Raw genomic sequence first — 27307 nt, 5'->3', positions numbered from 1 at the left:
AAAACTCAATCTTCCTCCAAACAATTTCTAAGCATAAGAATGCATTAGAAAACCCCTCACTGGTAAAGTTGAATCCTTCAATTTGAAGGTGATAGCAATGAGGGTGTAAATCTAAACACCAATTATATGCCTTTTCATCGAAATAGATTATTACTATAAGTAGCAGAACAACCTTTATCCTTAATATTATAAGTAGGAGAACAACATTCTGAATTTCTGGGAACAATATTAATATATTTAAGCCGTAAATACAAAGTTGTATGAAAGGGGTTCAAATTGTAACAAAATTGAAATGTAAACAAGATTCTGTTTGACCGTAAGTTTTGAAAACTGTTTTTTGTTTTCAAAAACGGATACTATACTCCAAACACATAGGATGTTTGTCAATGGGTTTTTGAAAACAATTTACCAACAAAAAAAAAAAAAAAAAAAAAAAACAAAACAAAACAAAAAGCATAAGAGAGAAGAGTATGCATAAATTTTCATGTGTAAAGAAGAGTACATACCAAAAATACAAAGTTGTATCCCTTCTCAATGATAGTAGCCAAAAACTCAATCTTGCTCCTAAAAATTTCAATGTATTGTGGGGTCATTAGAAAACCCTCACTAGTAAAGTTAAATCCTGCAATTTGAAAGTGATAACAATGAGGATGCGAATCTAAACACCGTTTACATTCCATTTCATTGAAACAGATTGCAGAAAAATGATTCAACAATCTCTGTGTTTTGTTTCCTATACAAAAACTCTCAGAAAACAGGTCGAATGTCAAATGTGTCTCTGCCCATATACATCGTTTAGATTTGTTATGATCACAGTTTTCAAATGTGTCTCTGCCCATATACATCGTTTAGGTTTGTTATGATCACAGTTTTGTCTTCCATTTATGCATTTTCTAGGACTATGTCTAATTCACTCTTCCTGATCATGCCCTAAAATATATATCTATTCTGGATGATGGTAATTTTACTTTGTTTAATTCCATACAGCATATACAAAAAATAAATAAATTAATTAAATTAAATTTAAAAAAAAAAAAAAAAACCATAGAGCAAAAGCACAAAAAGTTTATTCCAAAAAATTTACATTGCATTAAAAACAGAAATTAGAAGCAAAAAATAGAACATAATTAGATCAAACTCACCTCCTCAAGTCCCTTAGTACTACTGTTTGTTGAAAGGAGTTGATTTTCCCTATACACATAATGTGATATGGGGACAGAATAATTAATAGTACGAAACGAGCCCCTACCACACCCAATAACACCACTAAACCAACTCCAACTTGTTTGTACATAATTTTCTGATTCTTCCTCCAACTCTTGTTTTATTTTTTAATTTATTCTTATACATAGGAATTTGATCTAACATATATATATATATATATATTATGCATTTATTTAACCAACAAGAAAGTCAAATTTTCTCTATCATCTGTCTGGGTTTTTTAATCTGTTTATCTAGCTAGTTTACATATTTGGTTTTCCATATTGCTTGAATTTTTCTTTTTTCCCCCCTCTATGCTTAATATTATATAATGGACGTGAGATTCACATCATATTAATTATAACATATTATAAGAGATTATATTTAACAAACTTTGATGCATGATTGGTATAGCTTATTATTATTTTTTGTATATAAGAGTATTTCATGATTATTATATAATGAATTTCATTATTATATTATAAATGATTGTGAGTTGGCATATTGGTTTCATGATTACTTGTAATAAAGATACTTTGATGCATGATTTGTTTTTTCCTCAACCATTGTCCTATCTAGGAATAAAGAACAAAATATGATCTTTTGAGTTTTGGCAAACATTGCACTGTCCGAGAAAGAAAACAGAGAGATAGGTTATAAGTCACTTCTCTTTCAGGCATTATCCATAGTTTTCAGTTCATTAACTATCAAACTTCACAAATTCATAAAAATATCAAATATATCAGTGGAGAGTGCTTGATAATGAGCCTAAATAAGAAATCTTTTTTGAAAAATAGACTTTAATAAATGTTTATGCAATATATAGGGCTAAAGCGGCTATTACCAATGGTCTCATTTCTAGTCAACAAGGTTGTTGCATCAATGTGGTTGCCCTGCAACCGCAGGAACAACGAATTTGTCTCTAGTTTCAACTTGTTGAAGTTTGTGTTCGATTGAGATCTCTGTGTTAAACAAGGAGAATCGACCTGCTCCTTGAGAACAATGCCTAAATTGAGGAAAGATGCAAACTTTTTTAAAGACTGGGTCAAGTTTGTATTGTGTGTGATGAGATAGACTTTGCTCACCATATATTCGATGAAATTCCCAACCCAAGTGTTAATTTTGTGGAACCTCATGATCAGATGTCATATTTTTCATTATCATGTTCTCTGTAATTTTCTCCAGATTCTGATATTGTGTAATTTTTTTTTTTTTTTTTTTTTCTTTTGGTGTCCAGATAGTAAGTTCTCATCTTTTGAATGGGTCAGGGGACACCATTTTCAGTGGAGGCTAGACCTCAGGTGCTTTTTTCTTCCCATATATATACGTACACAGCTATTAACTTGAAACTTTCATTTACGAGAAATGTTAATAATACTGACCTTTATTTTTCTATTTTCCTTTTTTTCTTTTTTCTTTTGCTATGCCTATTTCATCATAGAATCTCTTATGCATATATGTTCAGGTATGACAAAGTTGAGATAGCATAGAAAACTAGAGAAGAGAAATATGCAATGTGAAAAACTTTGTACTCCCCAAATATATGATGTTTTGTGTCATTTTATGAATCTACAAGGACTAAATTTTAACATTTTGTGGAAAAGAATAATAATAATAATAACATATAGGAAGCTCTGCTATCTGTAGGTAGTTTGAATTTTGTCCAGTTTATGATGTTCATCAACAAATTTCCGTCTCTGCTACTGCTAGCTTTGGTTTCACAGATTGAATATGCAACTGTGAGGACTTCTGTTGAAGAAGAGGATGAACAAACGGGTATCTTCCTTCTGTCACTGGGACTGTAGTGCAACTAATCGAGGCAGGTTACTGATTTTGGCTGATCATCTTATACTTTACCATATGTAAGTTTTTACATATTGCAGATAAACTATTACACACAATGAATAAATATTTACCAATAATTTTTTCTCAAAAAAAATATAAATGTATATATAATATATATTTTTCACTCAATTGAGAACATAATTGTATCCAAAGGTTCCACTTTGGCGAAGAAGTGTATTTACTATCATCTCTTGTTTCCCTTTGAAGAATTCTTGTTCCTTGAATTGTGATAGAAGTTTGTAGGTTCAGCATGACAAGATTAATGACCATGCATTGAAAAGGACACAAAAAGTCATTAAACTAAGAACATAAATAAATCAAAACTGACTTCTTGTTTTTTAAATTTTTTTAATTTGTGGCTGCAATGTTGTATAAACATAAAAAGAAAAATGCATGTGTACCTGCAATATTGTGGAATGCTCCATGAAGCATTTTGTTGCATGCTTGGATCCAAAGACATAAACTTTCTCCAATCATCGAGCAAAATATGAAGATCATTAATTTTTCTTTGTAGACCAACACAACAATTTGCATGCATTGTACGAACTAGGCGAAGATCTCTGCTAGGCTGACAGAACCCACCAAAGTAAGCAGTATTGAGAAATCCAAGTTTTAGTCCAATCTCGTTGATAAATGAATCATTTATAATCTTTTTAAACGCATCTTGGTCATGAAGATTTGGATATGTCTCTCTGGAGTTGTACCAAAACTTGTAAAATTGAATTGTTCGGTTATTGGATTTTGCATAATTAAATCCTGTGTTTGGCAGATTATTTATACTAGATGAATTTCCAAAGAACATGTCACATGAAGTTTGAATATCTGCGTCTGGATCAAACTGTGAAAATGGATCTCCTAGCCACATTATATCAGTATCCTGAGATTAACAAGACAAAAAATGTTACCAAAAACCTTAATGATCACGTGTTTTAAAAACCTAGGAGAAAGGAAAGTACTTTCAAAAGTTATGAACAAGAACTAAAAATGATTAATCTAACTCTTAGCAGAACAACAGGCTTAATTCTCAAAACCTCTCTGCTAATTTACCTGTTTTGCCTACCTTTAGATGCCCCTCACATTTAAGTTGTGTTGCAACACCCTCCACTTTTATACCCCTTTATTTTTTTTAATTTATTATTTTTTTCTTTAGATATTTAACTTGTAACTTGTCACATTTTCAAGTAAATACAGTTGACCTAATTTATGAACCTAATTTCTTATGTGATAATTCAAAAAAAAAAAAATCCAGAAAATTGGATGACATTGCAATAAAACTGAAATGTGAAGGGGTGTTTATGAATATGCTTTGAAACATATATGTAAATGTACCAGTAAAGAAGCGAACTCTTACAGTGAATACAAAACTGAACCCCTTCTCAAGGACAGTAGCCAAGAACTCAATCTTTCTCCAAACGATTTCTAAGTAGTGAGGAGTCATAAAAAATGCATCACTAGTAAAGTTGAATCCTTCAATACGGAGGCGATAGCAATGAGTATGTGAAGCCAAGCAGCGATTATAAGCCTTTTCATCCAAACAGATCACTACTAAATGATTCAACAGCTTCTGTGTGTTGTTTCCTATTCGAAAACTCTCGAGAAACACATCGAATATTGAATTTGGCTCTGCCCACGCATCATTTAGATTTGTGAATATCACTGTTTTGTCCTCTGTTGATGCTTTTTCTAGGATTATGTCTAATTCACTCTTTTTGATCATGCCCTGAAAACGTAGACAAAAATGTGAATCAAATTGCGGTAACAAGAAAGCATAATATATTAATTTGTTAATCAAAGTTTCATATTAAAATTGTATATATTATAATGTAACAGAAAAGATACAACAACAAAAAGCATAGAACAACAAACATTGAAAGCAGAAAAAAGTATATCAAACTAAGACAAACACACACTCATTCTTCTCACCTCAAGAGAATCAGTAGTAGTAGTATTAGTAGTGGTAGCAGTAGTATTAGTTATTGTAGTAGTGTTTATGGAAAGGACTTGTTCTTGAGGCACCAAATAATTAAATGTGGGCAATGAATAATTAGAGAAGACAAAGAAAGCCCCTAACATTCCCAAAAACACAACTACGATGCTCAACACCTCCCTGTTATTAATTCCCCTGTCAACCTCTGAACCAACTTGTTCGTCCATGTTTTTTTGCTTCTGCCTCTTCTGCTGATTCTTTCTTCTTCTTCTTCTTCTTCTTCCTGTCTCTCTCTCTCTCTCTCTCTCTCTCTCTCTCTCTCTCTCTCTCTTTTCTTTATTCAGTTTGTATATATATAAGCATGTATATATTCATTGAACAAGAAAGTCAAATTTCTACATCACCCATATAGCTGGTTATTCTCTGTTTGGCTATTTTATATATGCGCGTAATTGGTTTGCATGTTAATTAAATCTCTATGTTTTCCCTCCCCGATTAATATTATAATACCCAATGTGGAAACAAAATCATTAATTAATGAAGACCAAGCTAGCGACTGTTATGTGCCTCGTCCAGTACCAAATTGGGCCCACATTCAAAGATTATATATATATATATATATATACACCCATGAAATTGAATTCAGGTCTTTTGTCCCACTCCATGTCTTATTTTACATGTTCCATTAGTTTTTTTTTTTTTTAATTTGTTTCTGATAAAATGTAAAAAATAAAGGCACCCTGCTAACCACCGATGAGGTTAAAAACAATAATAATAAAAAAATTCTATTAGATCTTTTACTTGCATGTTTGTATAGTGAAGTTTTTTAATATGCAATTCATAGTGAAAGTGTAAAATTACCATGGAACACCTGAAAAAGTGATAAAGAGTGAAACATATGTGTATGTGTGTGTGTGTGGAGAGAGAGAGAGAGAAAGAGAGAGAGAGAGAGAGAAGGGAAAAGGCTATAATTGGCAAAGATTTTTGTGGGGTTTCGTTTATTGGTACCAAAGATGATGAGCGAATTGTTTGGCAAATCAAGGTAAGAAACGAATATAATATATGGGGTTTGGAATTTTAGTGTACAGATACAAATGAGACAGCTAATTTCTAGTAGTATAATATTGCTTTCCTATCCGAAATCAATTAACCATACAACTAATTTTGATTCGAGGAGAGTTGGTGTATTATATAAATATAATTATAAATGTCCATAAGATTCACATCATAACATATATAATTATATAAATAAGTGACTTGGCCAATGGGGGTTGGCATATTGCTTTCATGATTATTTATATTTGTTATAATATGGTAGATGCATGATTATAACTTTTTTTGTTATATATGTATATGACGTTTTTTTTTCTTTTCCAAAAAGAATAATGTGCTTGTTAATCTAACCTTACAAGTAGTTTAGTGTAAGAATGTAATTTTATTTTAGAATAATTTTGAAAAGTACTTTTATATAGCAAGATATATATATGTACCTAATTAACTTGTGTTTATGTCATACTTGGCTTGAAGTCACTTTTAATTGATTTTGGTTAGGAGTGTTTTTGAAATCCTTAAGAAGCACTTTTTAAAAATTATTCAAGTACTCTCATATGCAACTTTTAAATCAAAGAAACTATGCCAACGAGGCCTTATTCAAGTTAAGTCCAAGAAGCTATGTTAAACAGGGCTTTATTTAAGTTAAATCCTCTAATTCATACTAAGCTCAAAGAAAAAGCTTCAATCCAAACGTTACTATTACTTTTTATACCCAAAACTTTTATGTGCTCAATTACTTTTTCTGGTATATTTTATCTATATTGACAAGAAATTTGACCTAAAAACAAATATATATTGACTAGAAATAGGAAGAATTTATATTAAACTTTGTATATGTGTGTATATATATGTATATATATGAAATGAGGATTCAAATTTATAATCATTTAACAACTAACTATACGAAAAATATGTAGCATAGGCTTCGGGAATGTAAGATTCATAGATCAATCAATAAATTCGAGTGTAATTAATAAATAATTACACGTCCAAAAGGAACAAAGATTTATCTACTATTCAATGTCACGTTTTTTATTTATAACTACATTCTAAAGCTAAAGCACTTTGCCAATTAAAGACGATCAGCTCTTGTAATTACTCTTGTCTCTCTAAGTTTGAGAATTCTTCTTTCTTGGATTGCTACGTCGAGACGAAATTCTTTGGTGCAATTGACCGTGCCATTCAAAACAAAACGAAAAAAACGAAAAAAAAAAGTTAATCATTATAAACACCAAAAAAGCAAAATTTTTACAACACAACTAAGCAATATATATTCTCCAGGGCAATGCAATCCAGTTTATGCTAGGCGACACATGTCCTGCAAGAAGATTTTACGTGGCATATAAAACGTATTGCAATGAGTTTGGATAAGTTGTTATTTTCAAAAACAGAGAAGGCAGAACAAAAGGTGTAAAACAGAGGAGCTATATGTTTTGAAAATAGTGATAACATATATTATATAAGTGAATACACTTTTTTAGTATATTTGTATACATGACGGTATAAAGAAAAAGAATTTATACATACCATAAATATAAAGTTGTATCCCTTTTCAAGGACAGTAGCCAAAAAATCAATCTTCCTCCGAACAATTTCTAAGTAGTCCGGGGACATAAAAAATGCTTTGCTAGTGGTAAAGTCAAATCCTTCGATATGAAAACGATGGAAATGAGGATGCAAAGCCAGGTCACAAACATGAATACAATTCAACATGATACATTGTCATATCTATCATATATATATATATATATATATCTTTTTGGTTATACAGATGAAAAAATAAAAAACAAAAACATGATGTTTTTGTTAATCTAACCTCACAAGTAGTTCACTGTAAGGATGTAATTTTGTTTCAGAAGAGTTCGAAAAGTACATTTGTAGAGCAAGATATGCACGTAATCAACTTGTGTTTCTGTCATACTTGGTATTTATTCAAGTTAAATCCTTTAACCAATACTATGGTCAAAGAAAAACTTCAATCCAACTGATACTATTACTTTATATATCCAAAACCTCGATGTGTTTAATTACCTTTCTGGTTGTTTACCTCTATTGACAAGAAATTTGACCCCCAAAAAAAAAAATTATACAAGAAAACAATTTATGCTCAGCATTGTATATATATATATAATTTTTTATTTTTGTTTTTAGAAATAAAATGGGGATTCAAACTGATAATCATTTAACAAGTAACTATATGAAACGTAGCACAGCGTAGGCTTTGGAAATATATAATTCATAGGTCAATCAATAGATTGGAGTGTAATTATACACAGTTACTCATCCAAAACGAACGAAGATATATCAATATTCAATGTCAGGTATGTATGTATTACTATAGTCTAAAGCCTTGCACTTTGCCAATCATCAGCTCCTGTAATTACTTTCCTCTCTCTAAGTTTGAGAATTCTTCTTTCCTGGATTGCTACGTCTCGGAATTCTTTGATGAAAATGACCATGCCATTCAAAACAACAAAAAAAACAAAAACCAAAAAACAAATAGTCACTTAACCATTATCAAGACCAAACAAGCAAAATTTTTTATAACACAAATCAATAATACATATACTCCTAGACGATGCAATCCAGCTTATTCAAGCCAACACATGTCCTGCAAGGTTTTACAGGGCATAAAAAAAACGTCCCTTAAGGTTTTGTGGGACGCTATTGGACAGCTTATCCTGGACTACATCGCCAATGGAATAAAATTTTGTGTATATATATATATATATACCTGCAATGTTGTGGAACACTCCATGAAGCATTAGGTTGCAAAATTGGATCCATTAACTTAAATTTCCTCCAATCCTCAAGCAAAATGTGAAGATCACGAACTTTGTTTCGCAGACCAAGACAACAATTTGCATGCATTGTACAAACCAAGTTTAAATCTTTACTGGGATTACAAAACCCACCAAAAATATCAGTATCATGAAATCTCATTTTCAGTCCAATACTCTTTCTGATGAAGGGATCATATTTTATCTTATCAAACACACGTTGATCATGAAGGGTTGGAAATCTCTCTCTGGATTCATTCCAAAACTTGTAAAATTGAATCGTTCGGTTATTCGATTTTACATAACTAAACCCTGTGTTTGCTAGATTATGTACATTTGTTGAATCTCCAAAGTAGGAATCACATGAAACTTGGATATCTGCGTCTGGATAAAACCGTGGAAATGGATCTCGTAGCCACATTACATCAGTATCCTATGAGATTAACACAAAAAAATATCAACATATATAGTTGCGATATGTTGGAATATGTTTCCACCTTATAATTGGAATTATTGAGCGTGATAAGTGCTAAGGTTGCAAAACAAAGTGAGAATTCATGTTCAAAACAAATCAAAATAAGTTGTAATTAAGAAACAAAACAAAACAAAACAAAACAGAACAAAAGGTGTAAAACAGAGGAGCTATATGTTTTGAAAGTAGTGATAACATATATTTATATAAATGATTAATACATTTTTTTAGTATATCTACATACATGAGGTATAAAGAAGAAGAATGTATACATACCGAAAATACAAAGTTGTATCCCTTTTCAAGGACAGTAGCCAAAAACTCAATCTTCCTCCAAACAATTTCTAAGTAGGCTGGGGACATAAAAAATGCATTGCTAGTAGTAAAGTTGAATCCTTCGATATGAAGACGATAGCAATGAGGATGTAAAGCCAAGCAACGATTGTAAGCCATTTCATCCAAACAGATTACCATTAAATGATTCAACAGCCTCTCTGTGTCATTTCCAATACGAAAACTCTCGAGAAAGAGATCGAATATCGAATTTGGCTCTGCCCATGCATCGTTTAGGTTTGTTATGATCACTGTTTTGTCCTCCATTGATGAATTTTCAAGGATTGTGTCTAATGGATTCTTGTTGATGATGATGACCTGAAATCATTAAACATACATCATGGTTGAATAGAAAATGAGAATCAAATTAGAGACAGGACAAAAAAAGTACAAGACCCAAAAACAAAGATGAAAGTACAAAAAACTAATTTCGAAAATAACAAAAACATACACTTGAACTCACCTCAAATGCATTGCCAATGGTGTTTTTGTCTTGGTAAAACACATAAGATTTGGGTAGTGGATTATTGTATAGCACCAAACAAGCCAGTAGCACAACCAAAAACAGAACACCAGCCCTGACCAAACTTATCCTATTATATTCCCTCATAAACTCCAAACCAACTGCTTTGTACACCATTATCTGCTTCTGCTTCTGCTTCTTCTGCTTATTCTTCCTCCTCTCTCTCTTTCTGATTATCCAATAAGAAACTCAAATTTATTCATCATAAATAGCTGGTTTTTCTTTTCACTTTAGCTACTTTATATTATTGGTTTCCATGTTCCTTAAATTTACTTTTTTTTTTTGGTATTATTTTATTCTCCAGTCAATATTATAATACTAGACGTGCATGCAAAATTAATGATTAGTTAATGAACACCGGATACTGCACGCAACCTCCACTAACAGTCCAAATATATTGAATAATCCAAAATCAAAGAAAAATGAAGAAAAAACAAGAAAAAAATTTTAAAAACAAATTCAGATTCTACCTTACTGAAGAGAAATTACAATCTTATTCACCCAAAAAAAATAAATTAATAATAATAATAAGAGTATTGAGCACTTCGAGACAATCCGATACTTATCAAAGCTGATTTTTCAATTGCTTAATTGAAAAACCAGCAACACACAATAAAATTTTATATTTGTCAAAAATCAGCTATACAGCAAGTCAACGCAACAATCAAATATACCTTTGATGATGAAAACTGATCAGATATTTGATCTAATACTCGATTGTGATAGCCAACATCAAGGAATAATGTTTCTAGCTTTAGTCAAAACTAAAATTAACCAGCAAGCAAAGCATCAAATATATAAACAGAAACTAAATAGAAACAATACCAGAAAACCAGATGGGATGAGAAAGATAGACAAAGAACACAAAATATTTAACACGCAGTTCGGTTATAAACAATCAACATCCACAGGGCTAGCAAAGGAGGGACAATTTTATTGATGAACAAGAGATTGCAAAGCAAAACACACACAGCCTCTGCTTTCACCGAGAGAACAACACCCTCTTTTTCGGTCTTTTCCTAAATATTTTGAAGAGACAAGAATAAAATGAAAGATGGTCCCCCCACTATTCCATCTAAACCCGAAGATCACCCACTTCAAGTTCATGCATATTAGGATAGAGTAGTGACAATTTAACACTCTTCACGTGCTAAAATTGTCCGTGACTTTGACACTCCATATTATAACTTGGCTTTAAGCTATTAGGCATATCATTCATCTCCTACTCAAGTCTATCCCAAAGCTCTAATACCACCATGTAGAGAGTGTCCGACCCATCTTGCCCAAGCCTAATTGGCCAGGTTTAAATACGGCTTCAATCCAGAATTAATTGACAATGGATGGAGTAGTCTGTTTGAGTTAGAGCATGTTTAATGATATTGCATTTTGCCATTGTAATGCTAAAATGCATAAATGTGCTTTTTGTGATCTTCAATGACATATTACAAAAAATTTCAATGGCATTTTGGATGTTAAATTTATATCACAAATGCAATTATGATTTTTTTTTTTTTTGTTGTAGGTCCCACTATAATAAAATATAAGGGTCCATACAATTAAACAATATAATTTTTTATACCAATAATGCAATTGATATTTGTCAACGGTGAGCTCTACTACACTAGGATCCACACAATTAAATAATATAATTTTCAATTAAAATGTTAACATTTAAAAGGAGTGGTACTCAGCCCAACAATCTTTATTTTACCATTTTTGCCCATGCTACTTATTACTCTGTTTTTGAATAGTCCACTCACTCTTTCTTTCAATGAAAGCATGAGCTTTAAGCTTCACTCCCTCACTTCTTTCCATAAAACGATGCGTTTTGGTGACTATTTGTCTTCAACACCAAGGGGAAAAAAAAAAAAAAAAAAAGGGTCAAATCAGCACGGTAAGCTTTTATGTTAAATTTTTAATTTGTCACTAAATAAATAAGCATTGTCTTAAAATTGATTAAATTTTAATTAAATTCAAATGAATTAATCTGCATTCTGCAATAACTAAAAAAAAAAAAAATAGAAGCAATAAATTTTAGCCAAAAAAATAGAATTCACCAAAAAACAATAAATAATGAAAATTAGAAATGATTGGGAATGTTAGGACTTTATAAAGTATATAATAATATACAATAAAATTATAATTTAAACTACTGGTTTATAATGGTTATAATAATTTAGGACCTGATTTGATATTCTAAATATGTAGAAATACATACTGATATGTCCTCAAAAATATACATATTAAATTACCAGATTTATTAAATATTAGTAAAAATTAAAAAAGAAATGAATTTTGTTTTTGCTTTGTAAAAAAAATATGTAGCATAGGCAGAACAAAAGGTGTAAAACAGAGGAGCTATATATGTTTTGAAAGTGGTGATAACATATATTATATAAATGAAGCGAGGATCAGACATAAAGCAGAAACTAAATGGAAACAATACCAGAAAACCAGATGAGAATTTTATTGGTGAACTAAGAGATTACAAAGCATAACACACACAGCCTCTGTTTTCACATAGAGAACAGCACCCTCTTTTTAGGTGCTTTCCTAATATATTTGGAATATTAGAATAAAAAAGGACAGAGGGTCCGCCAATGTTGTCATCCAAACTAAGAAGATCACCCACTCCCTATCCTCACCTCACATTTATGGCATTCGACATATTATAGGATGGGTAGGGACATTTTAAACCTCTTCACGTGCTATAATTGACAAGTGACTTTGATCACTTGTAATGTAGCTTTAAGCCATAAGATATATCACTATCTAGGGTGTCCGGCCTCTCTGTCCAAGCCCAATTAGCTAAGGACCGAATAAGGTTTTGATACCAAATTAATAGGTAATAGATGAAATTAATAGGTAATAGATGAAGGAAAGAAGTTATGGCGTGGATGGTCTGCATACGGATCAGTATTAAAGTTAAAATTATAAAAAAAAAATTAAATAAATAAAAATAAAATAAAAAACATTGGTTTTACTGTGTATATATAACAACAAAACCGATATTTTTTTTAAAAAAATATCGATTTTAGTGTTGGTCTGCATGTGAACCGTTCGCACTGTAACCTTATCCATAAATGAAATAGCTCATCCATATTAGAATATTTTGAATTTTACTGTCTTTTAACATGATAATGTTAAAATATAATTTAAACATGCATTTTATGCTCTTCAATGATACATTGTAAAAAATTATGAATCGTATTTTTGGTAGTGAATCCCATAATAATAAAGTTTATGAAATCCACATAATTAAATAGTATAATTTTTAATTTTTAAATTTTTTAAATGTTAAAATTAAAAAAAGTGGGTTCAATCCAACACTCTTTCTTTTTCCATTTTGGTAGATGTTATTTTTTAATACTTGATATTGAAGAAATATTGTTGAAATTAAACATTGATATTGATATTTACTATTAAAAAAATATCAATAGCAAAATAAAATTTACTACTAAACATGATTTCGTATAATGGATTCTCTTTAAATATTCTACAGTTGTAGGACTTTATTTGCGTTTCCTAAGAAAGTGAAATTACAGTCTTAAACACAGAACTGGTTGCTCTGTTTTATGATAGCCACTCACTATTCCTTTTGATGAAACGGTGAGCTTCAAGCTTCAATGCCTCACTTCTTTTCACAAAACAGTGCGTTTTGGTCACCGTCTGTCTTCACAAACAAACAAACAAAAACAAAGGTCACATCAGAACGAAACCTTTTTTTTTTTTTTAATAATTCACCTAAATATAAACTATTCAAAATTCGCCATTTCCGGTTTGTCGAACGGAACGAAAAGCTTTTATATTAAATTTATTAATTTGTCAACAAATAAATAAACATTATCTAAAACTGATTAAATTATAATTAAATTAAAATGAATTAATATGCAATAACTTAAAAAAATAGAATCAATAAATTTTTCCCAAAAAAAAAAAATTAGAGTTCACCAAAAATAAATAAATAAAAATTAGAAGCAATAAAATGATTCAAATATTAGGATTTTATAACATAGATAATAATATACAATAAGATTATAACTTAAATTATTGGGTTATAATGGTTATAATAATTTAGGATCAGTTTTTTTTTTTTTTTTTTTTGAGAAATTTAGGACCAGATTTAATATTCTAAATATGTAGAGATACATACTGAGGAACTAAAAAGATTATTCTATTAAAACTCTTACCAGTTCAACAGGCTGAATTCTTGAACAAATATTAATATTCTGATAAACCTACAATGCCATCCTGTCTGCCAATTTACCTGTTTTGCATGCTTTTTAAATACCCTTCATATTTAAGCTGTGTTGCAACACCCTCCCTTTTATACCCTTCTTTTTTTTTTTAAATAATTTTTTCTTTTGATTTTTCTTTGTAACTAGTCACAATTTCAAGTAAATACAATTGGCCTAATTTATGAACCTAATTTCTTATGTGGTAATTTTAAAAAGAAAAATCCAGAACATTAAACTGGATGATATTGCAATAAAACTGAAATGTAAGGAGTTTTTATGTGATTTACCTCATATTTTAGGCGTATATATCAATATACTTTGCAACATATATGCAAATGTAGCTGTAAAGAAGAGAACTCTTTACAGTGAATACAGAACTGTATCCCTTCTCAAGGACAGCGACCACAGAAAATCTTTCTCCAAACGATTTCTAAGTGGTGGGGAGTCATAAAAAATGCATAACTAGTGAAGTGAATCCTTCGATAGCAATGAGGAAATAGTCAATAATGTGAATACAAAATTGTATATAATTGACTCTTGCTCATCATTTCCTGAAAACATAGTAAAAAATGTGAATCAAATTGTGGCAACAAGAAAACATAATATATTAATTTGTTAATCAAAGTGCATTTACATAAATATATGTGATTTGTGCAATTCCCTTTGTTTGGTTTCATATAACATTGTATATATTTTATGTAACAGAAAAAGATACAATTACAAAGATCACAGAGAAACGAGCATTGAAAGCAGAAAAAAGTATATCAAACTCACCTCTTAATGCATTAGTAGTAGTGGTATTATTATCATTATTGTTAGTAGTAGTAGTAGTAGTTATTGTAGTAGTGTTTGTGGAAAGGACTTGTTCTTGAGGCACCACTTAATTAGATGTGGGCAATTAACGAATAATTAGAGAAGATAATGAAAGCCCCTAACGCCTCCCAGAAACACAACTACGATCCTCATCACCTGCCTGTTATTATCTCCCCTGTCAACCGTTGAACCAACTGGTCTGTACATGGTTTTTTGCTTCTGCTTCTTCTGCTGATTCTTTTTTTTTCTTCTTCTTCTTCTTCTTCTTCTTCTTCTTCTTCTTCTTCTCTCTCTCTCTCTCTCTCTCTCTCTTTTCTTGATTCAATTTGTATATATATAAGCATGTATATATTTATTGAACAAGAAAGTCAAATTTCTACATCACATATATAACTGGTTATTCTCAGTATAGCTATATTATATACATAAAATTCGATTGAATCTCTCTGTTTTCCCTCTCCGATTAACATTACAAATACCCAATGTGGAAACAAAATGGTTAATTAATGAAGACCAGCTAGCTACTACTGCATGCATGGTCCACTAACAAACTAGGCCTCACATTCAAAGATTATATATATATATATATATATATTAAATTGAATTCAGGTCTTTTGTCTCATTTCATTATTTTTGCATATGTTCCATAGGTTTTTTAATTGTGGTTCTGATAAAATAATATGACGTAAACTATAAAGGTGTTGTGGTTCTCTGACCACTTTAGAGAAGAAATATGAGAAGAAAAATAAAAAGAATTCTATTACTCTCTTGGAAATAAAATACAAAAATACAAAAACTTCTCCCTTGGATTCTCACGTGGAATCTCTCTCTACACTCTCCAATTCTCTCTGGAATTGCTCACTCTTCTCTCAAGCTCTCTCTGGAACTTATTGAACTTGCTCTCTTGGCTTGGTTTTCATGCAACGGGAAGGAGCCTATTTATAGGCTTACAAGGCCACAATCTTCAACAGCTTAGCCCACAATTGTTGATCGGTGCAGCAATGGTGTCAAAAATGGTGGCTGTCAAAAATGGTGGCTGTGGTTGGTGAGTCTGGTGGTTGGTGCGGCTGTGGTTGGTGCGGCTGGACTTCACAATTCTCCCCCTCCAGCCGCATTTAAAACTGATGATCATCTGCCATCTATTCCAGCTATGTCTCTGCATAGCTTCAGCTTCTCTTGAGCAACAACTTTTGTTAGCATATCTGCTGGATTCTCTTTTGTGTGAATCTTCATTAATTTCAGCAACTGTTGATCTATTACTTCGCGTATCCAATGATAGCGGATGTTAATGTGCTTTGTACGGGAATGATACATTGAGTTTTTGCTCAAATCCATGGCACTTTGGTTATCACAATGTATCTTGTAGTCTTCTTGCTTGATGCCCAATTCTGTGAGAAAACGCTTTAACCACAACAATTCCTTACCTGCTTCCGCTGCGGCAATGTACTCTGCTTCAGTAGTGGATAAAGCAACACACTTCTGCAATCTTGACTGCCATGACACAGCTCCCCCTGCAAAAGTGTAGAGATAACCTGATGTAGACTTTCTATTATCAGGGTCTCCGGCCATATCTGCATCTGTATAGCCTTCTAAGATTGGATCACCTCCCCCGTAGCACAAGCACAGCTTCGATGTACCTTTAAGATACCTGAGAATCCATTTGACTGCTTCCCAGTGTTTCTTTCCAAGATTTGAAAGAAATCTGCTCACAACACCTACTGCATGAGCAATGTCTAGTCTGGTACACACCATTGCATACATCAGACTTCCTACCGCTGAAGAATATGGTACTGAAGTCATCTCCTCTATCTCTTCTTTGGATGAGGGGCACAATCTCTTACTCAACTTGAAATGATTTGCAAGTGGAATGCTGACCGGTTTGGCTTTATCCATGTTGAATCTCTTTATCACCCGTTCAACATACTTCTCTTGAGATAGCCATAACCTTCTATTCTTCCTGTCTCGGATTATTTGCATTCCCAAAATTTGTTGGGCTGGTCCTAAGTCTTTCATATCAAAGGACTTAGACAATTCTTTCTTCAGCTTACTAATCTTCATTGCATCTTGTCCAACGATCAACATGTCGTCCACATATAGCAAAAGTGCAATGAAGTTTCCACCTGAAAATTTTTGAATATAAACACACTGGTCTGCTGCAGTCCTTTTATAGCCTTGACTCACCATAAACGAGTCAAACTTCTTATACCATTGTCTTGGTGCTTGCTTGAGGCCATACAAGCTCTTCTTTAGCTTGCATACGAGGTTTTCTTTCCCTGGAACCTCAAATCCTTCTGGCTGCTCCATGTAGATTTCTTCATGTAAATCACCGTGAAGAAATGCTGTCTTCACATCCATCTGTTCAAGCTCTAGGTTTAGATTTGCTACTAAACCAAAAATGACTCGAATTGAAGTCATTTTTACCACTGATGAAAAAATCTCATCAAAGTCAATTCCTTTCTTCTGAAGAAATCCTTTGACCACCAATCGGGCTTTGTGTTTCACCACCTTTCCGCTGCCATCTTTCTTGAGCTTGAACACCCATTTATTCTTTAGTGCCTTCTTTCCTGTTGGAAGCTTAACCAACTCATAAGTATGATTTTTGTGCAAGGATTCCATCTCATCTTGCATTGCTTGCAGCCACTTTTCCTTCTCTTGATGAGAAACAGCTTCCTGGAAACTCTCTGGCTCCCCCTCTTCAGTAAGCAGAATATACTCAGATTCTGGAAATCTCTTTGATGGAATTCGGCCTCGCTCAGATCTCCGAACTTGCAAACCACTGGTTTCAGGAGGTGTACCATCATCTGACCGCTGTGATGGCCCTGCAGCTGCTTGAGAGGATTGAGTCTCCCCCTGCTCAATATCCCCTTCTTCCTCCTGGTCTGCTTCTGATATATCTTCATGCACCTCATTATCCTCTGTGGCTATTTGTGCTGGTGCTGGATTAGGACAAAAATTCTCGGCACTAGAACTACAATTAGGAGACATTCTGGGCTTTTCAATGTCTTCCATTTTCTGGTTTTCATGGAATACTACATCCCTGCTTCTAATAACCTTCTTTGTTTTCGGGTCCCATAACCTGTATTCGAATTCTTCATCTCCATATCCTATAAAGATGCATGGAGTAGATCTTGCATCGAGCTTCTGTCTGAGCTCCTTGGATACATGTACATAAGCTAAACAACCAAACACTCTTAAATGAGAGTAGGAGGGAATCTTACCCGACCACATTTTCTCCGGAATTTCAAAATTCAACGGTACTGACGGTGATCTGTTGATTAAATAGCAGGCGGCACGAACAGCTTCTCCCCAGAATGGCTTTGGCAGCTTAGCCATACTGATCATACTTCTGACCTTTTCCATAATGGTTCGGTTCATTCTTTCGGCTATTCCATTATGTTGTGGGGTGCGAGGGACCGTCTTCTCATGTCGAATGCCGTGTCTTCTGCAGTAGGCATCGAACTCCTTGGAAGTATACTCGCCTCCATTATCTGAGCGGAGACATTTCAGCTTCTTTCCTGTTTCACGCTCTACCATGGTATGAAACAGTTTGAAGTAATCCAATACCTGGTCCTTTGTTTTCAAGAAATATACCCACACCTTCCGAGAAGCATCATCAATGAAGGTCAGAAAATACTTGTTGCCACCTAATGATTCCACCTCCATGGGACCACAAACATCAGAGTGCACCATACTAAGCAACTCTGATCTTCTCAATGCAGAGGAACTGAAGGAGACTCTATGTTGCTTACCAAACAAGCAGTGATTACAAGGATCTAGCACAGCATCCTTGCAAACAGTGATAAGCTTCTTCCTTGCCAAAGTGGACAATCCTTTTTCACTCATGTGACCGAGTCTCTGGTGCCACAGATTTTGAGACGCCTCTCCTTCTGCAATATTGAGGCTATCTGCACATATCTTCACATGAGTCTTGTACAACGTTCCACAAATATGTCCTCGGGCGACAACTATGGCACCTTTCGTCATTTTCCATGTGCCTTTGCTGAAGTAGTTGTCATAGCCTTGCTTGTCTAAGGCTGCTCCTGAAAGTAGATTAAGCCGAAGGTCTGGAACATGGCGGACATCCTTCAAAGCGATTGTACAACCAGCATTCATTTTTACCTGAATATCACCAGTTCCCATAATCTTTGCGAAACTGGAATTTCCCATCTTTACCGTACCAAAGTCTCCTGCTTTGTACGTTTTGAAGAAATCTCTGTGTGGAGTGACATGGTAGGATGCTGCAGTATCGACTACCCACTCAACATCTTGGGTTGATATATGAAGGCATGTCTCTTCTTCGGTGGAGCAGAGCGCCACTTCTCCTGTACAAGTGACTAGTGTCTCTCCATCCTTCTTCGGCTGATTACCTTGGAGTCTCTGCTCTCTCAACAACTTTCTGCAGTTCTTCTTCATGTGACCCTCCAGGCCACAATGATAGCACTTATACGATGATTTTCTGCCGTCTGTAGATCTGCCTCTGCTCTTGCTCCTGCCTCTCCCCCTATCTCGACCACCTCTTTGCTGTCTTCCTCTCTCTGTGACGAGGGCATGTGACTGATCCATGCCAATGTCCTTTCTCCTGGCCTCTTCATTAAATAGGGCATCCTTAACCATAGACATAGTAAGTTTGCCATTCGGGGCCGAATTGCTGAGAGAGACTACCAATGTCTCCCAACTGTCTGGAAGAGAGCTTAGAAGTAGGAGGGCCTGATCCTCATCCCCTAGTTGATAATCCACAGCAGATAGTTGATTTACCAAGCTCTGGAACTCACTGGTATGCTCGGCTACAGAAGTTCCACTCTGTAATGTTAGATGTACCAATCGCTTAAGCAACAGGGCTTTGTTCCGAGCAGTCTTGGCCTGGTACATGTCCTCCAATTTTGTCCAGAGGGCATATGCATCCGTTTCCTTCGCTACATGATGGAAGACACTATGGTCGATCCATTGCCTGATCTGACCGATCGTTTTCTTGTTTAATTTCTTCCATTCTGCTACTTTGCTGGGATCGGGGTTTTCTCCTTTAGCTTCTATAGGATCAAACAGATCCTTACAATTGAGGAGATCTTCCATCCGAGGTCTCCAAAGTGTATAATTTGTGGCAGTGAGCTTAACCATAGCTCCCGAAGATGATTCTTCCATTGACATTATGGCTTGACCAAAAATGGAGCTGAATTTGGCAAAACGGAGTTAACCGTTGCGTCCGGAACGGCCGAAAATGGTGGACTTGACTCTTCCGGGGTCAAAATATAATTACCAGAAATTTTGGGGCAAACATGTAATTTCACAGAATTTCTGGGTCAACCTGCAAATACAGAACCTATAGGGGTCAATCTGTAATTTCCAATAGTTCAGGGGCTATACCGTAATTTCAGAAAACTATAGGGGTCAATCTGTAATTTCCAATAATTCAGGGGCTGTTCCATAATTTCAGAAAATATTGATGATGTGGCAGATGGTGCTGACGTGTCAACACGTGGCAGATGACGTGGCTGACGACGTGTCGGCTGGCGTGGCAGATGACGTGGCAGGGGTGCGCTGACGTGGCTGCTGACGTGGTCGTCTTCAACCTCCAGACGGCGCGTGCGGCGCGTGAGGCGCGTGACTTGTTGCAGACAACTTCAGGTGGCGCGTGCGACGGTTTCTTTCTCTCCGGCGAACTTGTGTGTTCTCCTCTCGTCGGGTACTTTCACCTGGTATTGTCAAATTAATTATTTGAGCAACTTTGCAAAACACCAACTTGAAGAACAGTAGCTTTGTTTCTTCAAATTTTGAACCCAGCTCTCGACCTGGAGCTCTGATACCACTTGTTGTGGTTCTCTGACCACTTTAGAGAAGAAATATGAGAAGAAAAATAAAAAGAATTCTATTACTCTCTTGGAAATAAAATACAAAAATACAAAAACTTCTCTCTTGGATTCTCACGTGGAATCTCTCTCTACACTCTCCAATTCTCTCTGGAATTGCTCACTCTTCTCTCAAGCTCTCTCTGGAACTTATTGAGCTTGCTCTCTTGGCTTGGTTTTCATGCAACGGGAAGGAGCCTATTTATAGGCTTACAAGGCCATAATCTTCAATAGCTTAGCCCACAATTGTTGATCGGTGCAGCAATGGTGTCAAAAATGGTGGCTGTCAAAAATGGTGGCTGTGGTTGGTGAGTCTGGTGGTTGGTGCGGCTGTGGTTGGTGCGGCTGGACTTCACAAAAGGCACACTATAACCACCCATCAGGATAAAAAAATAAATAAAATAAAATAAATTTTACTATGTCTTTTATACATGTTTGTATAGTGAAGTTTTTAATGTGCAATTCATAGCGAGTGTAAAATACTACTGGTACCCTGAAAAAAAGATAGAAAGTGAAACATATAAATTAAGATGGGATAAATGTTAAAGGTGTATAAAGTATTATACATTTATATATATATATATATATATATAGAGAGAGAGAGAGAGAGAGAGAGAGATCACCTGAGAGTAGAGCAAATGGAAGAAACCGTCGTCCCATCATATTGTGGTCTAAATTTCTAAATTTACATGATAAGCCCTATTTGTGTCTCCTGGTACATGCCATAAAAATTATAATTTGCAAAGACTTTTGAGGGGTTTTATTTATTGGTAAGCCAAAGATGCATTGGCAAATCAAGGTAAGAAACGATTATAATATATTGGTGGTTTGGAATTTTAGTGTATAGATAGAAATGGGACAGACTAATTTCAAGTAGTATAAGATTGCTTCCTGTCCGAAATTAATTAACCCTACAACTAATTTTATATATAATTTTATAAATATAATTATAAATGCACATAAGATTCACATCATCATATCATATATAATTATATAAACAAGTGGTTTTCTTATTTTTTTTTTTTTTTTTTTTTGCAAGAAAATTTGATTTCATTCAAGAGACAGGTCGAGATACATCAAAGAAAAGAACATTAGTGTAAGAACGTAATTTTGTTTTTTAGAAGTGTTTTGAAAAGTACTTTTGTAGAGCACGGTATGTACTCTGTTTTTATAGTTGCTCTGTTTTTTATAATTCGCTTTGAATAGCCACCCACTCTCTTCCTATTGACAAAACGGTGAGCTTCAAGCTGACTCCACCTCACTACTTTCCCTAAAACGGTGCGTTTTTTTCAATGTCCTTTCAACACAAAATAATAATAATAAAAAGAAATCGCATCAGAGAGGTGAGCTTCGATGTTAAATTTATTAATTTGTCAATAAATAAAATAAATATTATCTTAAAATTGATTACATTTTAATTAAGCTTAACATGAATTAATCTGCAATAACTCAAAAGAAAAAGAAAATTAGGAGCATTAATTTTTTCTTTTTTTGATGAAAGAAGCACTAAATTTTGGCAAAAAAAATAAAATTGGAAATATATTACCAGATTTATTAAATACTAGTACAAATAAAAAAGTAAAAATAAAAAGAAGGAATTTTAGTTAGTGTGTATTAAAGTAATTTCCTACTCTCCCACCTGGAAGAGACAGCAATTTTCATTGTCGCCGTCGCTCGTCGCCGGTCGCCGTGCGAATCCACCGTGCCCCCACCGTCGCTGGTAACTGTTCTCTCTGAATCATTCTTTGGTTTTCTGTTAACCCGTCTCTCTTTCTCCCTCGCTTTCTTCTTCAATTTCTCTCATTCTCTGTATTTTTTCTCCGTTCGAATCTTGTCGGACCCTCAAGCCACTATACCCATAGCCTTCGGAGCTCCGTCGTGCCAAGGTGCGCCGCTTTGATATGTATATGTTTTTCATTTTTTCTGTCTTTCGTATGATTTTTCTTGGTGTTGATGATGTTACACTTAATGACCGTATACTGTTCGTTGAAATTACTATGTGAATGTTAGTCTGAGTAGTTTGGCTCGGATTAGATGGAGAGTGATAGTATTAGACTTACTAAACTGAACTATGTTTTGTTGGATTATTCATCTGAGAAACTGGTCAAAGAATTTAGATTTTTTTTTAATCTCCTGGTATTACCCAATAGAGGAAAACAGAGTTTATTAGAGTCCTTATTCAACTTTTTTGAATTTCATTTTGTTATATGTGTTTTATTGTTGTTGTCATTTCAGTGCTGAGATTTAGAAAAGATCTGCCAATTAAATTTAGTCCCGCAAATGCATGGATTACAAATACTGTGAGCTCTTTCCCACTTTAGAAATGGTAGAAGTGTAGCATTGTCAACATTATTTAGTCAGCCCTCTTGAAATTTGTTATAAATATACATATATATATATATATCTATTCTGAAACACTACTTTTAAAAAGTAACGAAATCTTATTGTGGGCATCTTGATCCTTTAAGCTTACTAATTCCTTCCGCTATCTCAATATCCATGTGTTTGTATTAGCTGATAGGTTGTTTGCAAGGTGAAATGGAATTTTCCCCTTAAGCAAGAGTTGGAAATTTGGAATAACAAAAATTTACTTAAATATGCTGTTAGAAAAGAGAGATGCATATATATTTGATTCTTTACTTATGAAATCTGTTTTGGGCTTTTAGGTTTCTAGCATTTTGAGTTCAGGTTTGGGTTTTGCAGAGAGAGATGGGAAGGAGGATACTAAATGATGCATTGAGATCGATGGTGAATGCTGAGAGAAGAGGAAAATCTACAGTGGAGTTGCAGCCCATCTCCACAGTTATGTCTTCATTCCTCAAAATCATGAAAGATCGAGGTAAAACCCAAGATTCTTCTCCTTTTTGGCATTGGTTTTGTTTATTAGTGCAAAACACTATGACATTTTAGTTTATGTGTACTTTATTTTTGAACTTGGATTTCTTGAAAATGTTGGACTATTTGGAGGCCATTTGTTATTGGTTTTAGGCGAGGGAAGGGGTGTTCGATGTCAAATTTGTGATTGTTGTTAGACATTGACTTTTAGCGTGCTTCTCTGTACTGTTTTTCTGAAATAAGAAAATGATTACTTGAACAATACAGGGCAAGTCAGCTAGCTCAGATAATCTTTATTTTCTTGTCATCTTATACGAGTGAGGCCAAGTCATTTTCATAAGGATTTTTTTTTTTTTTCCCCTCTTATTTTGTGGGTTCTGAAATTTTGATAATGAAATAGTGATCCATTTATAAGTTGCGGGCAACAATTCTTTTACATTTTGACTCCCAGATTTCACGAACTATATCCTAGAATCCTTTAGCCAGTTTTCATGAACTATATATATTTTGATATATATCACACATTAAGTGCATTGCATTTCTTGTTAAATTTCTTTGTGAGTAATAAAACCCATATATCCTCAAACGCTAATTGTTTATTTGGTGCTTATTGTGTTGTCCTGTACAAAATTTCTTTAGGTTATATCAAGGATTTCCAAGTTTATGATCCACACAGAGTGGGGAGGATAACAGTTCAACTGCAAGGCAGGATTAATGATTGCAAAGCACTCACTCACAGGCAGGACATCAAGGCAAGGGATATTGAGCAATACAAAATACGCACACTGCCAACGCGTCAGGTTTGTTTAATCACTTTGGTTATTTGTCCTTTTTGTTGTGAAAGAGCTTGTCCTGGAATAATATGTGTGTTTAATTTTGCTCATAGAGTCTTACAATTTCTTTCAAATGTCTCTCACCCTCATAATCATTGCCTCTTATCTCTCCATGCAGTGGGGTTATGTTGTGATTACAACTCCAGATGGAGTTTTAGATCATGAAGAGGCCCTTAGACGTAATGTGGGTGGTCAGGTTCTTGGCTATTTTCACTAGCACCTATATCATCTCTAGCAATGGCTTGGTGGATGAACATAATTAGGTAGTCATTTGCACAATGATGGCTTGCAAGGACTTCACCAACAAGAATAAGCTGTTTTGTCCGCTCCATGTCTAGATTGTTCAATGATTGAGAAAAATGTTAAAAATTAAGCTTGGTTTTTGTTCTCACAGAGTTACTATCTTTTGTAGTTGAACTGATGGACAAACTTTTTTTTATTTTTTATTTTTCCCTCACAATCATGATTAATCCTTTCTCTAGTTGAATGGATGCCATAGATTGGATTTTTGTCCATTTGGAACTTGAATACGGATGAACAATTTTGGGGAAATAGTTTCTTTTTGCACTATCAAAAGAACAACATTTTAGATGTGGTTGTAATTTGATTTGTATTTTTCTGTTAATCGTGGCCATGTGATTGAATTTAGTTCATGCATATAGTATATAACTCTTATTTAGATTCAGAAAGCTCCTAGTTATCTAAATTCAAAAACTCTTATACAAGGATTAAAAAATAAAAATAAAAAAGGAAAATAATCTCATAGTTTGAATGAAAATTAATTAAAAATGTATAAAAATTTCAAGTCAATTTTAGCAAAATAATAATAATAATAATAATAATAATAATAATAATAATAATAATATTAAATAGAAATTTAAAATAATTTAACATTAGTAAGGGTATAATAGTAATTTAACCTCTTCCAATGATGTAGATGATATTATTAAGAATCTAAAAGATGTTTTTAAATGTGCCCAAACTTCGAAAAGTTGTAAATGAAATATTCTGATAAAATATTTATTATCAATTTAAGTCCTATAAGAATTATAAATAGTTTTAACTATATATCATGCCTATTTGTATGTACAAATTAAACCAACAAATTATATCAATTGCAAAAGTAAAAAATAAATAAATTAATTAAGTAAAAAACAAAAGAATAAATAAATTAAGTCCATTCGTATTAATCATTTTATTCCACATTAAATAAATCATAATCATTAATTGTATTAAGTAGGTCTACATATTGGAAACATCTTTATTTTACTAAATAACTAAATAACATAAAATAAAGTTAATTTAGAATAAAAAGAAACAAAAACACAAAAACAAAAATTGGTAACAACTTTATTTAACTAAACCACTAAATAACATTAAATAAACTCAACATATAATATAATTATCACAATAAAAAATGTAAAAAAAAAAACAAAAAAATCTGAAAAAAAAAAAACTACACGATTCCGAGATGGAAGATATAAAGGAGCCTTATCAAGATTACCATATCATTCCCGTAGATTTCTTTATTTTTCTTTTTTCTTTTTTTTTAATCTTAAAATGTATATTCTATAAATAAGACAGAATAGAAATTATTGTAATAATATACAAACAAGATAATGTACATCAAATTAGTTCCAATGTAGAAATTATTACATTATCTATAAAAAAATTAAAAAAAAAAAACATTTGAAGCAATATAATTTGCTAATACATCAAAATTTCATAAATTTGACATTTAATTATGCCGCTAACATTTCAACGTTCTATTAACAATTACAAAACATTGCCTATGCTTATGATATGGTTAGCATGCGAGCTGACTATAAGAATTTTATAGTATAATTAACATGCAACTCCACTATAACAATTATATATATATATATATATATATATTATAAAGTCTTTATAGGATAGTTTGAAAGAATCATCTGGAAATTTTTTAGCTTCAGGCTTTAGAACATGTTGAAAATGTTTGTAGGTGTTACATCTTTTGTGTGAGTTTGATATAAACTTAAGCTTTCAAGTAGGAATTAATGTATACATTTCAGAAATACAAAATGGTCTGTGCATTTACCATTTACAGGAGGAGTTGGAGTCGTTCACTTATCCTTTTTATGTATTAAAATAATAGATAATCGGGGTCTTTGTACATGCTTTTGTTTTCATGAGCTGGTATATACTTGATTATTAGGACATAAGAGAAATATAATAACATATAAACTCTCATAAACCATAACATTCATAACCTATCTATTTATTTATTTATTTATTATTATTAATATTGTTTCAACCTAGTTGGCAAAGATACGATAGCTTTGGATTTTGAGTTTAAGAAAAAAGAAAAAAAAATATCATAACCTAGAATTTTGATAAAATAAAAAAATGCTGGTTTACAATAAAAATAAATGAAATAATATCCATCGTGTTGGTTTAGGCCTCTAACCTAAAACCAGTTACAACTCCAAAAAACTACGTTTAATTATAGAAATAGATAATGAAATAGAATAAAAAATTTTAAAATTTTAAAATTTTTTTATTTAATTAGATTTTAAAATTTTTTTTTATCTATTTTTATAGAATTCTAATTTTTTAAAATAAAAAATTAT

General features: G+C 32.9%; 3 protein-coding genes and 1 long non-coding RNA gene across 9 annotated transcripts; 2 read left to right on the top strand and 2 right to left on the bottom strand.

Moving 5' to 3' along the window:
* Window positions 1-1349: 1349 nt before the first annotated feature.
* LOC125422244 (uncharacterized) lies at window positions 1350-3125 on the top strand. Its single transcript, XR_007240600.2, has 2 exons — window positions 1350-1856; window positions 2441-3125. It is a non-coding gene; the product is annotated as an uncharacterized LOC125422244 (long non-coding RNA).
* LOC107419500 (uncharacterized protein At4g15970-like) lies at window positions 2718-5287 on the bottom strand. Of its 2 annotated transcripts, XM_025073485.3 has the most exons (4): window positions 4972-5287; window positions 4400-4768; window positions 3450-3925; window positions 2718-3266 (listed from the first exon to the last, which is right to left on the bottom strand). In XM_025073485.3, exons 1-4 carry the CDS (start codon window positions 5200-5202, stop codon window positions 3233-3235), a joined length of 1110 nt encoding a protein of 369 aa, XP_024929253.2. In that variant the 5' UTR covers window positions 5203-5287; the 3' UTR covers window positions 2718-3232. The 2 variants fall into 2 exon arrangements, with proteins under 2 accessions (XP_024929253.2, XP_060670235.1); XM_060814252.1 differs by having other exon boundaries at window positions 2718-3925.
* Window positions 5288-8256: 2969 nt separating this feature from the next.
* LOC107419532 (uncharacterized protein At4g15970-like) lies at window positions 8257-11563 on the bottom strand. 2 transcript variants are annotated; one of them, XM_016028276.4, is made up of 5 exons: window positions 10811-11563; window positions 10077-10305; window positions 9557-9931; window positions 8763-9241; window positions 8257-8468 (listed from the first exon to the last, which is right to left on the bottom strand). In XM_016028276.4, the coding sequence occupies exons 2-5, from the start codon at window positions 10251-10253 to the stop codon at window positions 8423-8425; spliced, it is 1077 nt and encodes a 358-aa protein (XP_015883762.3). In that variant the 5' UTR covers window positions 10254-10305; window positions 10811-11563; the 3' UTR covers window positions 8257-8422. The 2 variants fall into 2 exon arrangements, with proteins under 2 accessions (XP_015883762.3, XP_015883761.3); XM_016028275.4 differs by having other exon boundaries at window positions 10962-11563.
* An 11001-nt stretch (window positions 11564-22564) lies between these two features.
* LOC107419531 (small ribosomal subunit protein uS8my) lies at window positions 22565-25289 on the top strand. 4 transcript variants are annotated; one of them, XM_016028271.4, is made up of 5 exons: window positions 22565-22750; window positions 22878-22916; window positions 23697-23869; window positions 24505-24665; window positions 24817-25289. In XM_016028271.4, the coding sequence occupies exons 3-5, from the start codon at window positions 23740-23742 to the stop codon at window positions 24913-24915; spliced, it is 390 nt and encodes a 129-aa protein (XP_015883757.1). In that variant the 5' UTR covers window positions 22565-22750; window positions 22878-22916; window positions 23697-23739; the 3' UTR covers window positions 24916-25289. The 4 variants fall into 4 exon arrangements, with proteins under 4 accessions (XP_015883757.1, XP_015883760.1, XP_024929120.1 ...); XM_016028274.4 differs by having other exon boundaries at window positions 22566-22750; window positions 22878-22933; window positions 23734-23869; XM_016028270.4 differs by having other exon boundaries at window positions 22571-22750; window positions 23734-23869.
* The last annotated feature ends 2018 nt before the right edge of the window (window positions 25290-27307 follow it).

This window comes from Ziziphus jujuba, chromosome 2 (assembly GCF_031755915.1).
Source record: "Ziziphus jujuba cultivar Dongzao chromosome 2, ASM3175591v1".
Classification (NCBI taxonomy): Eukaryota; Viridiplantae; Streptophyta; class Magnoliopsida; order Rosales; family Rhamnaceae; genus Ziziphus; species Ziziphus jujuba.
The sequence above is the reverse complement of the archived record's forward strand: the minus strand, read 5'-3'. Positions and strand labels throughout refer to the sequence as shown.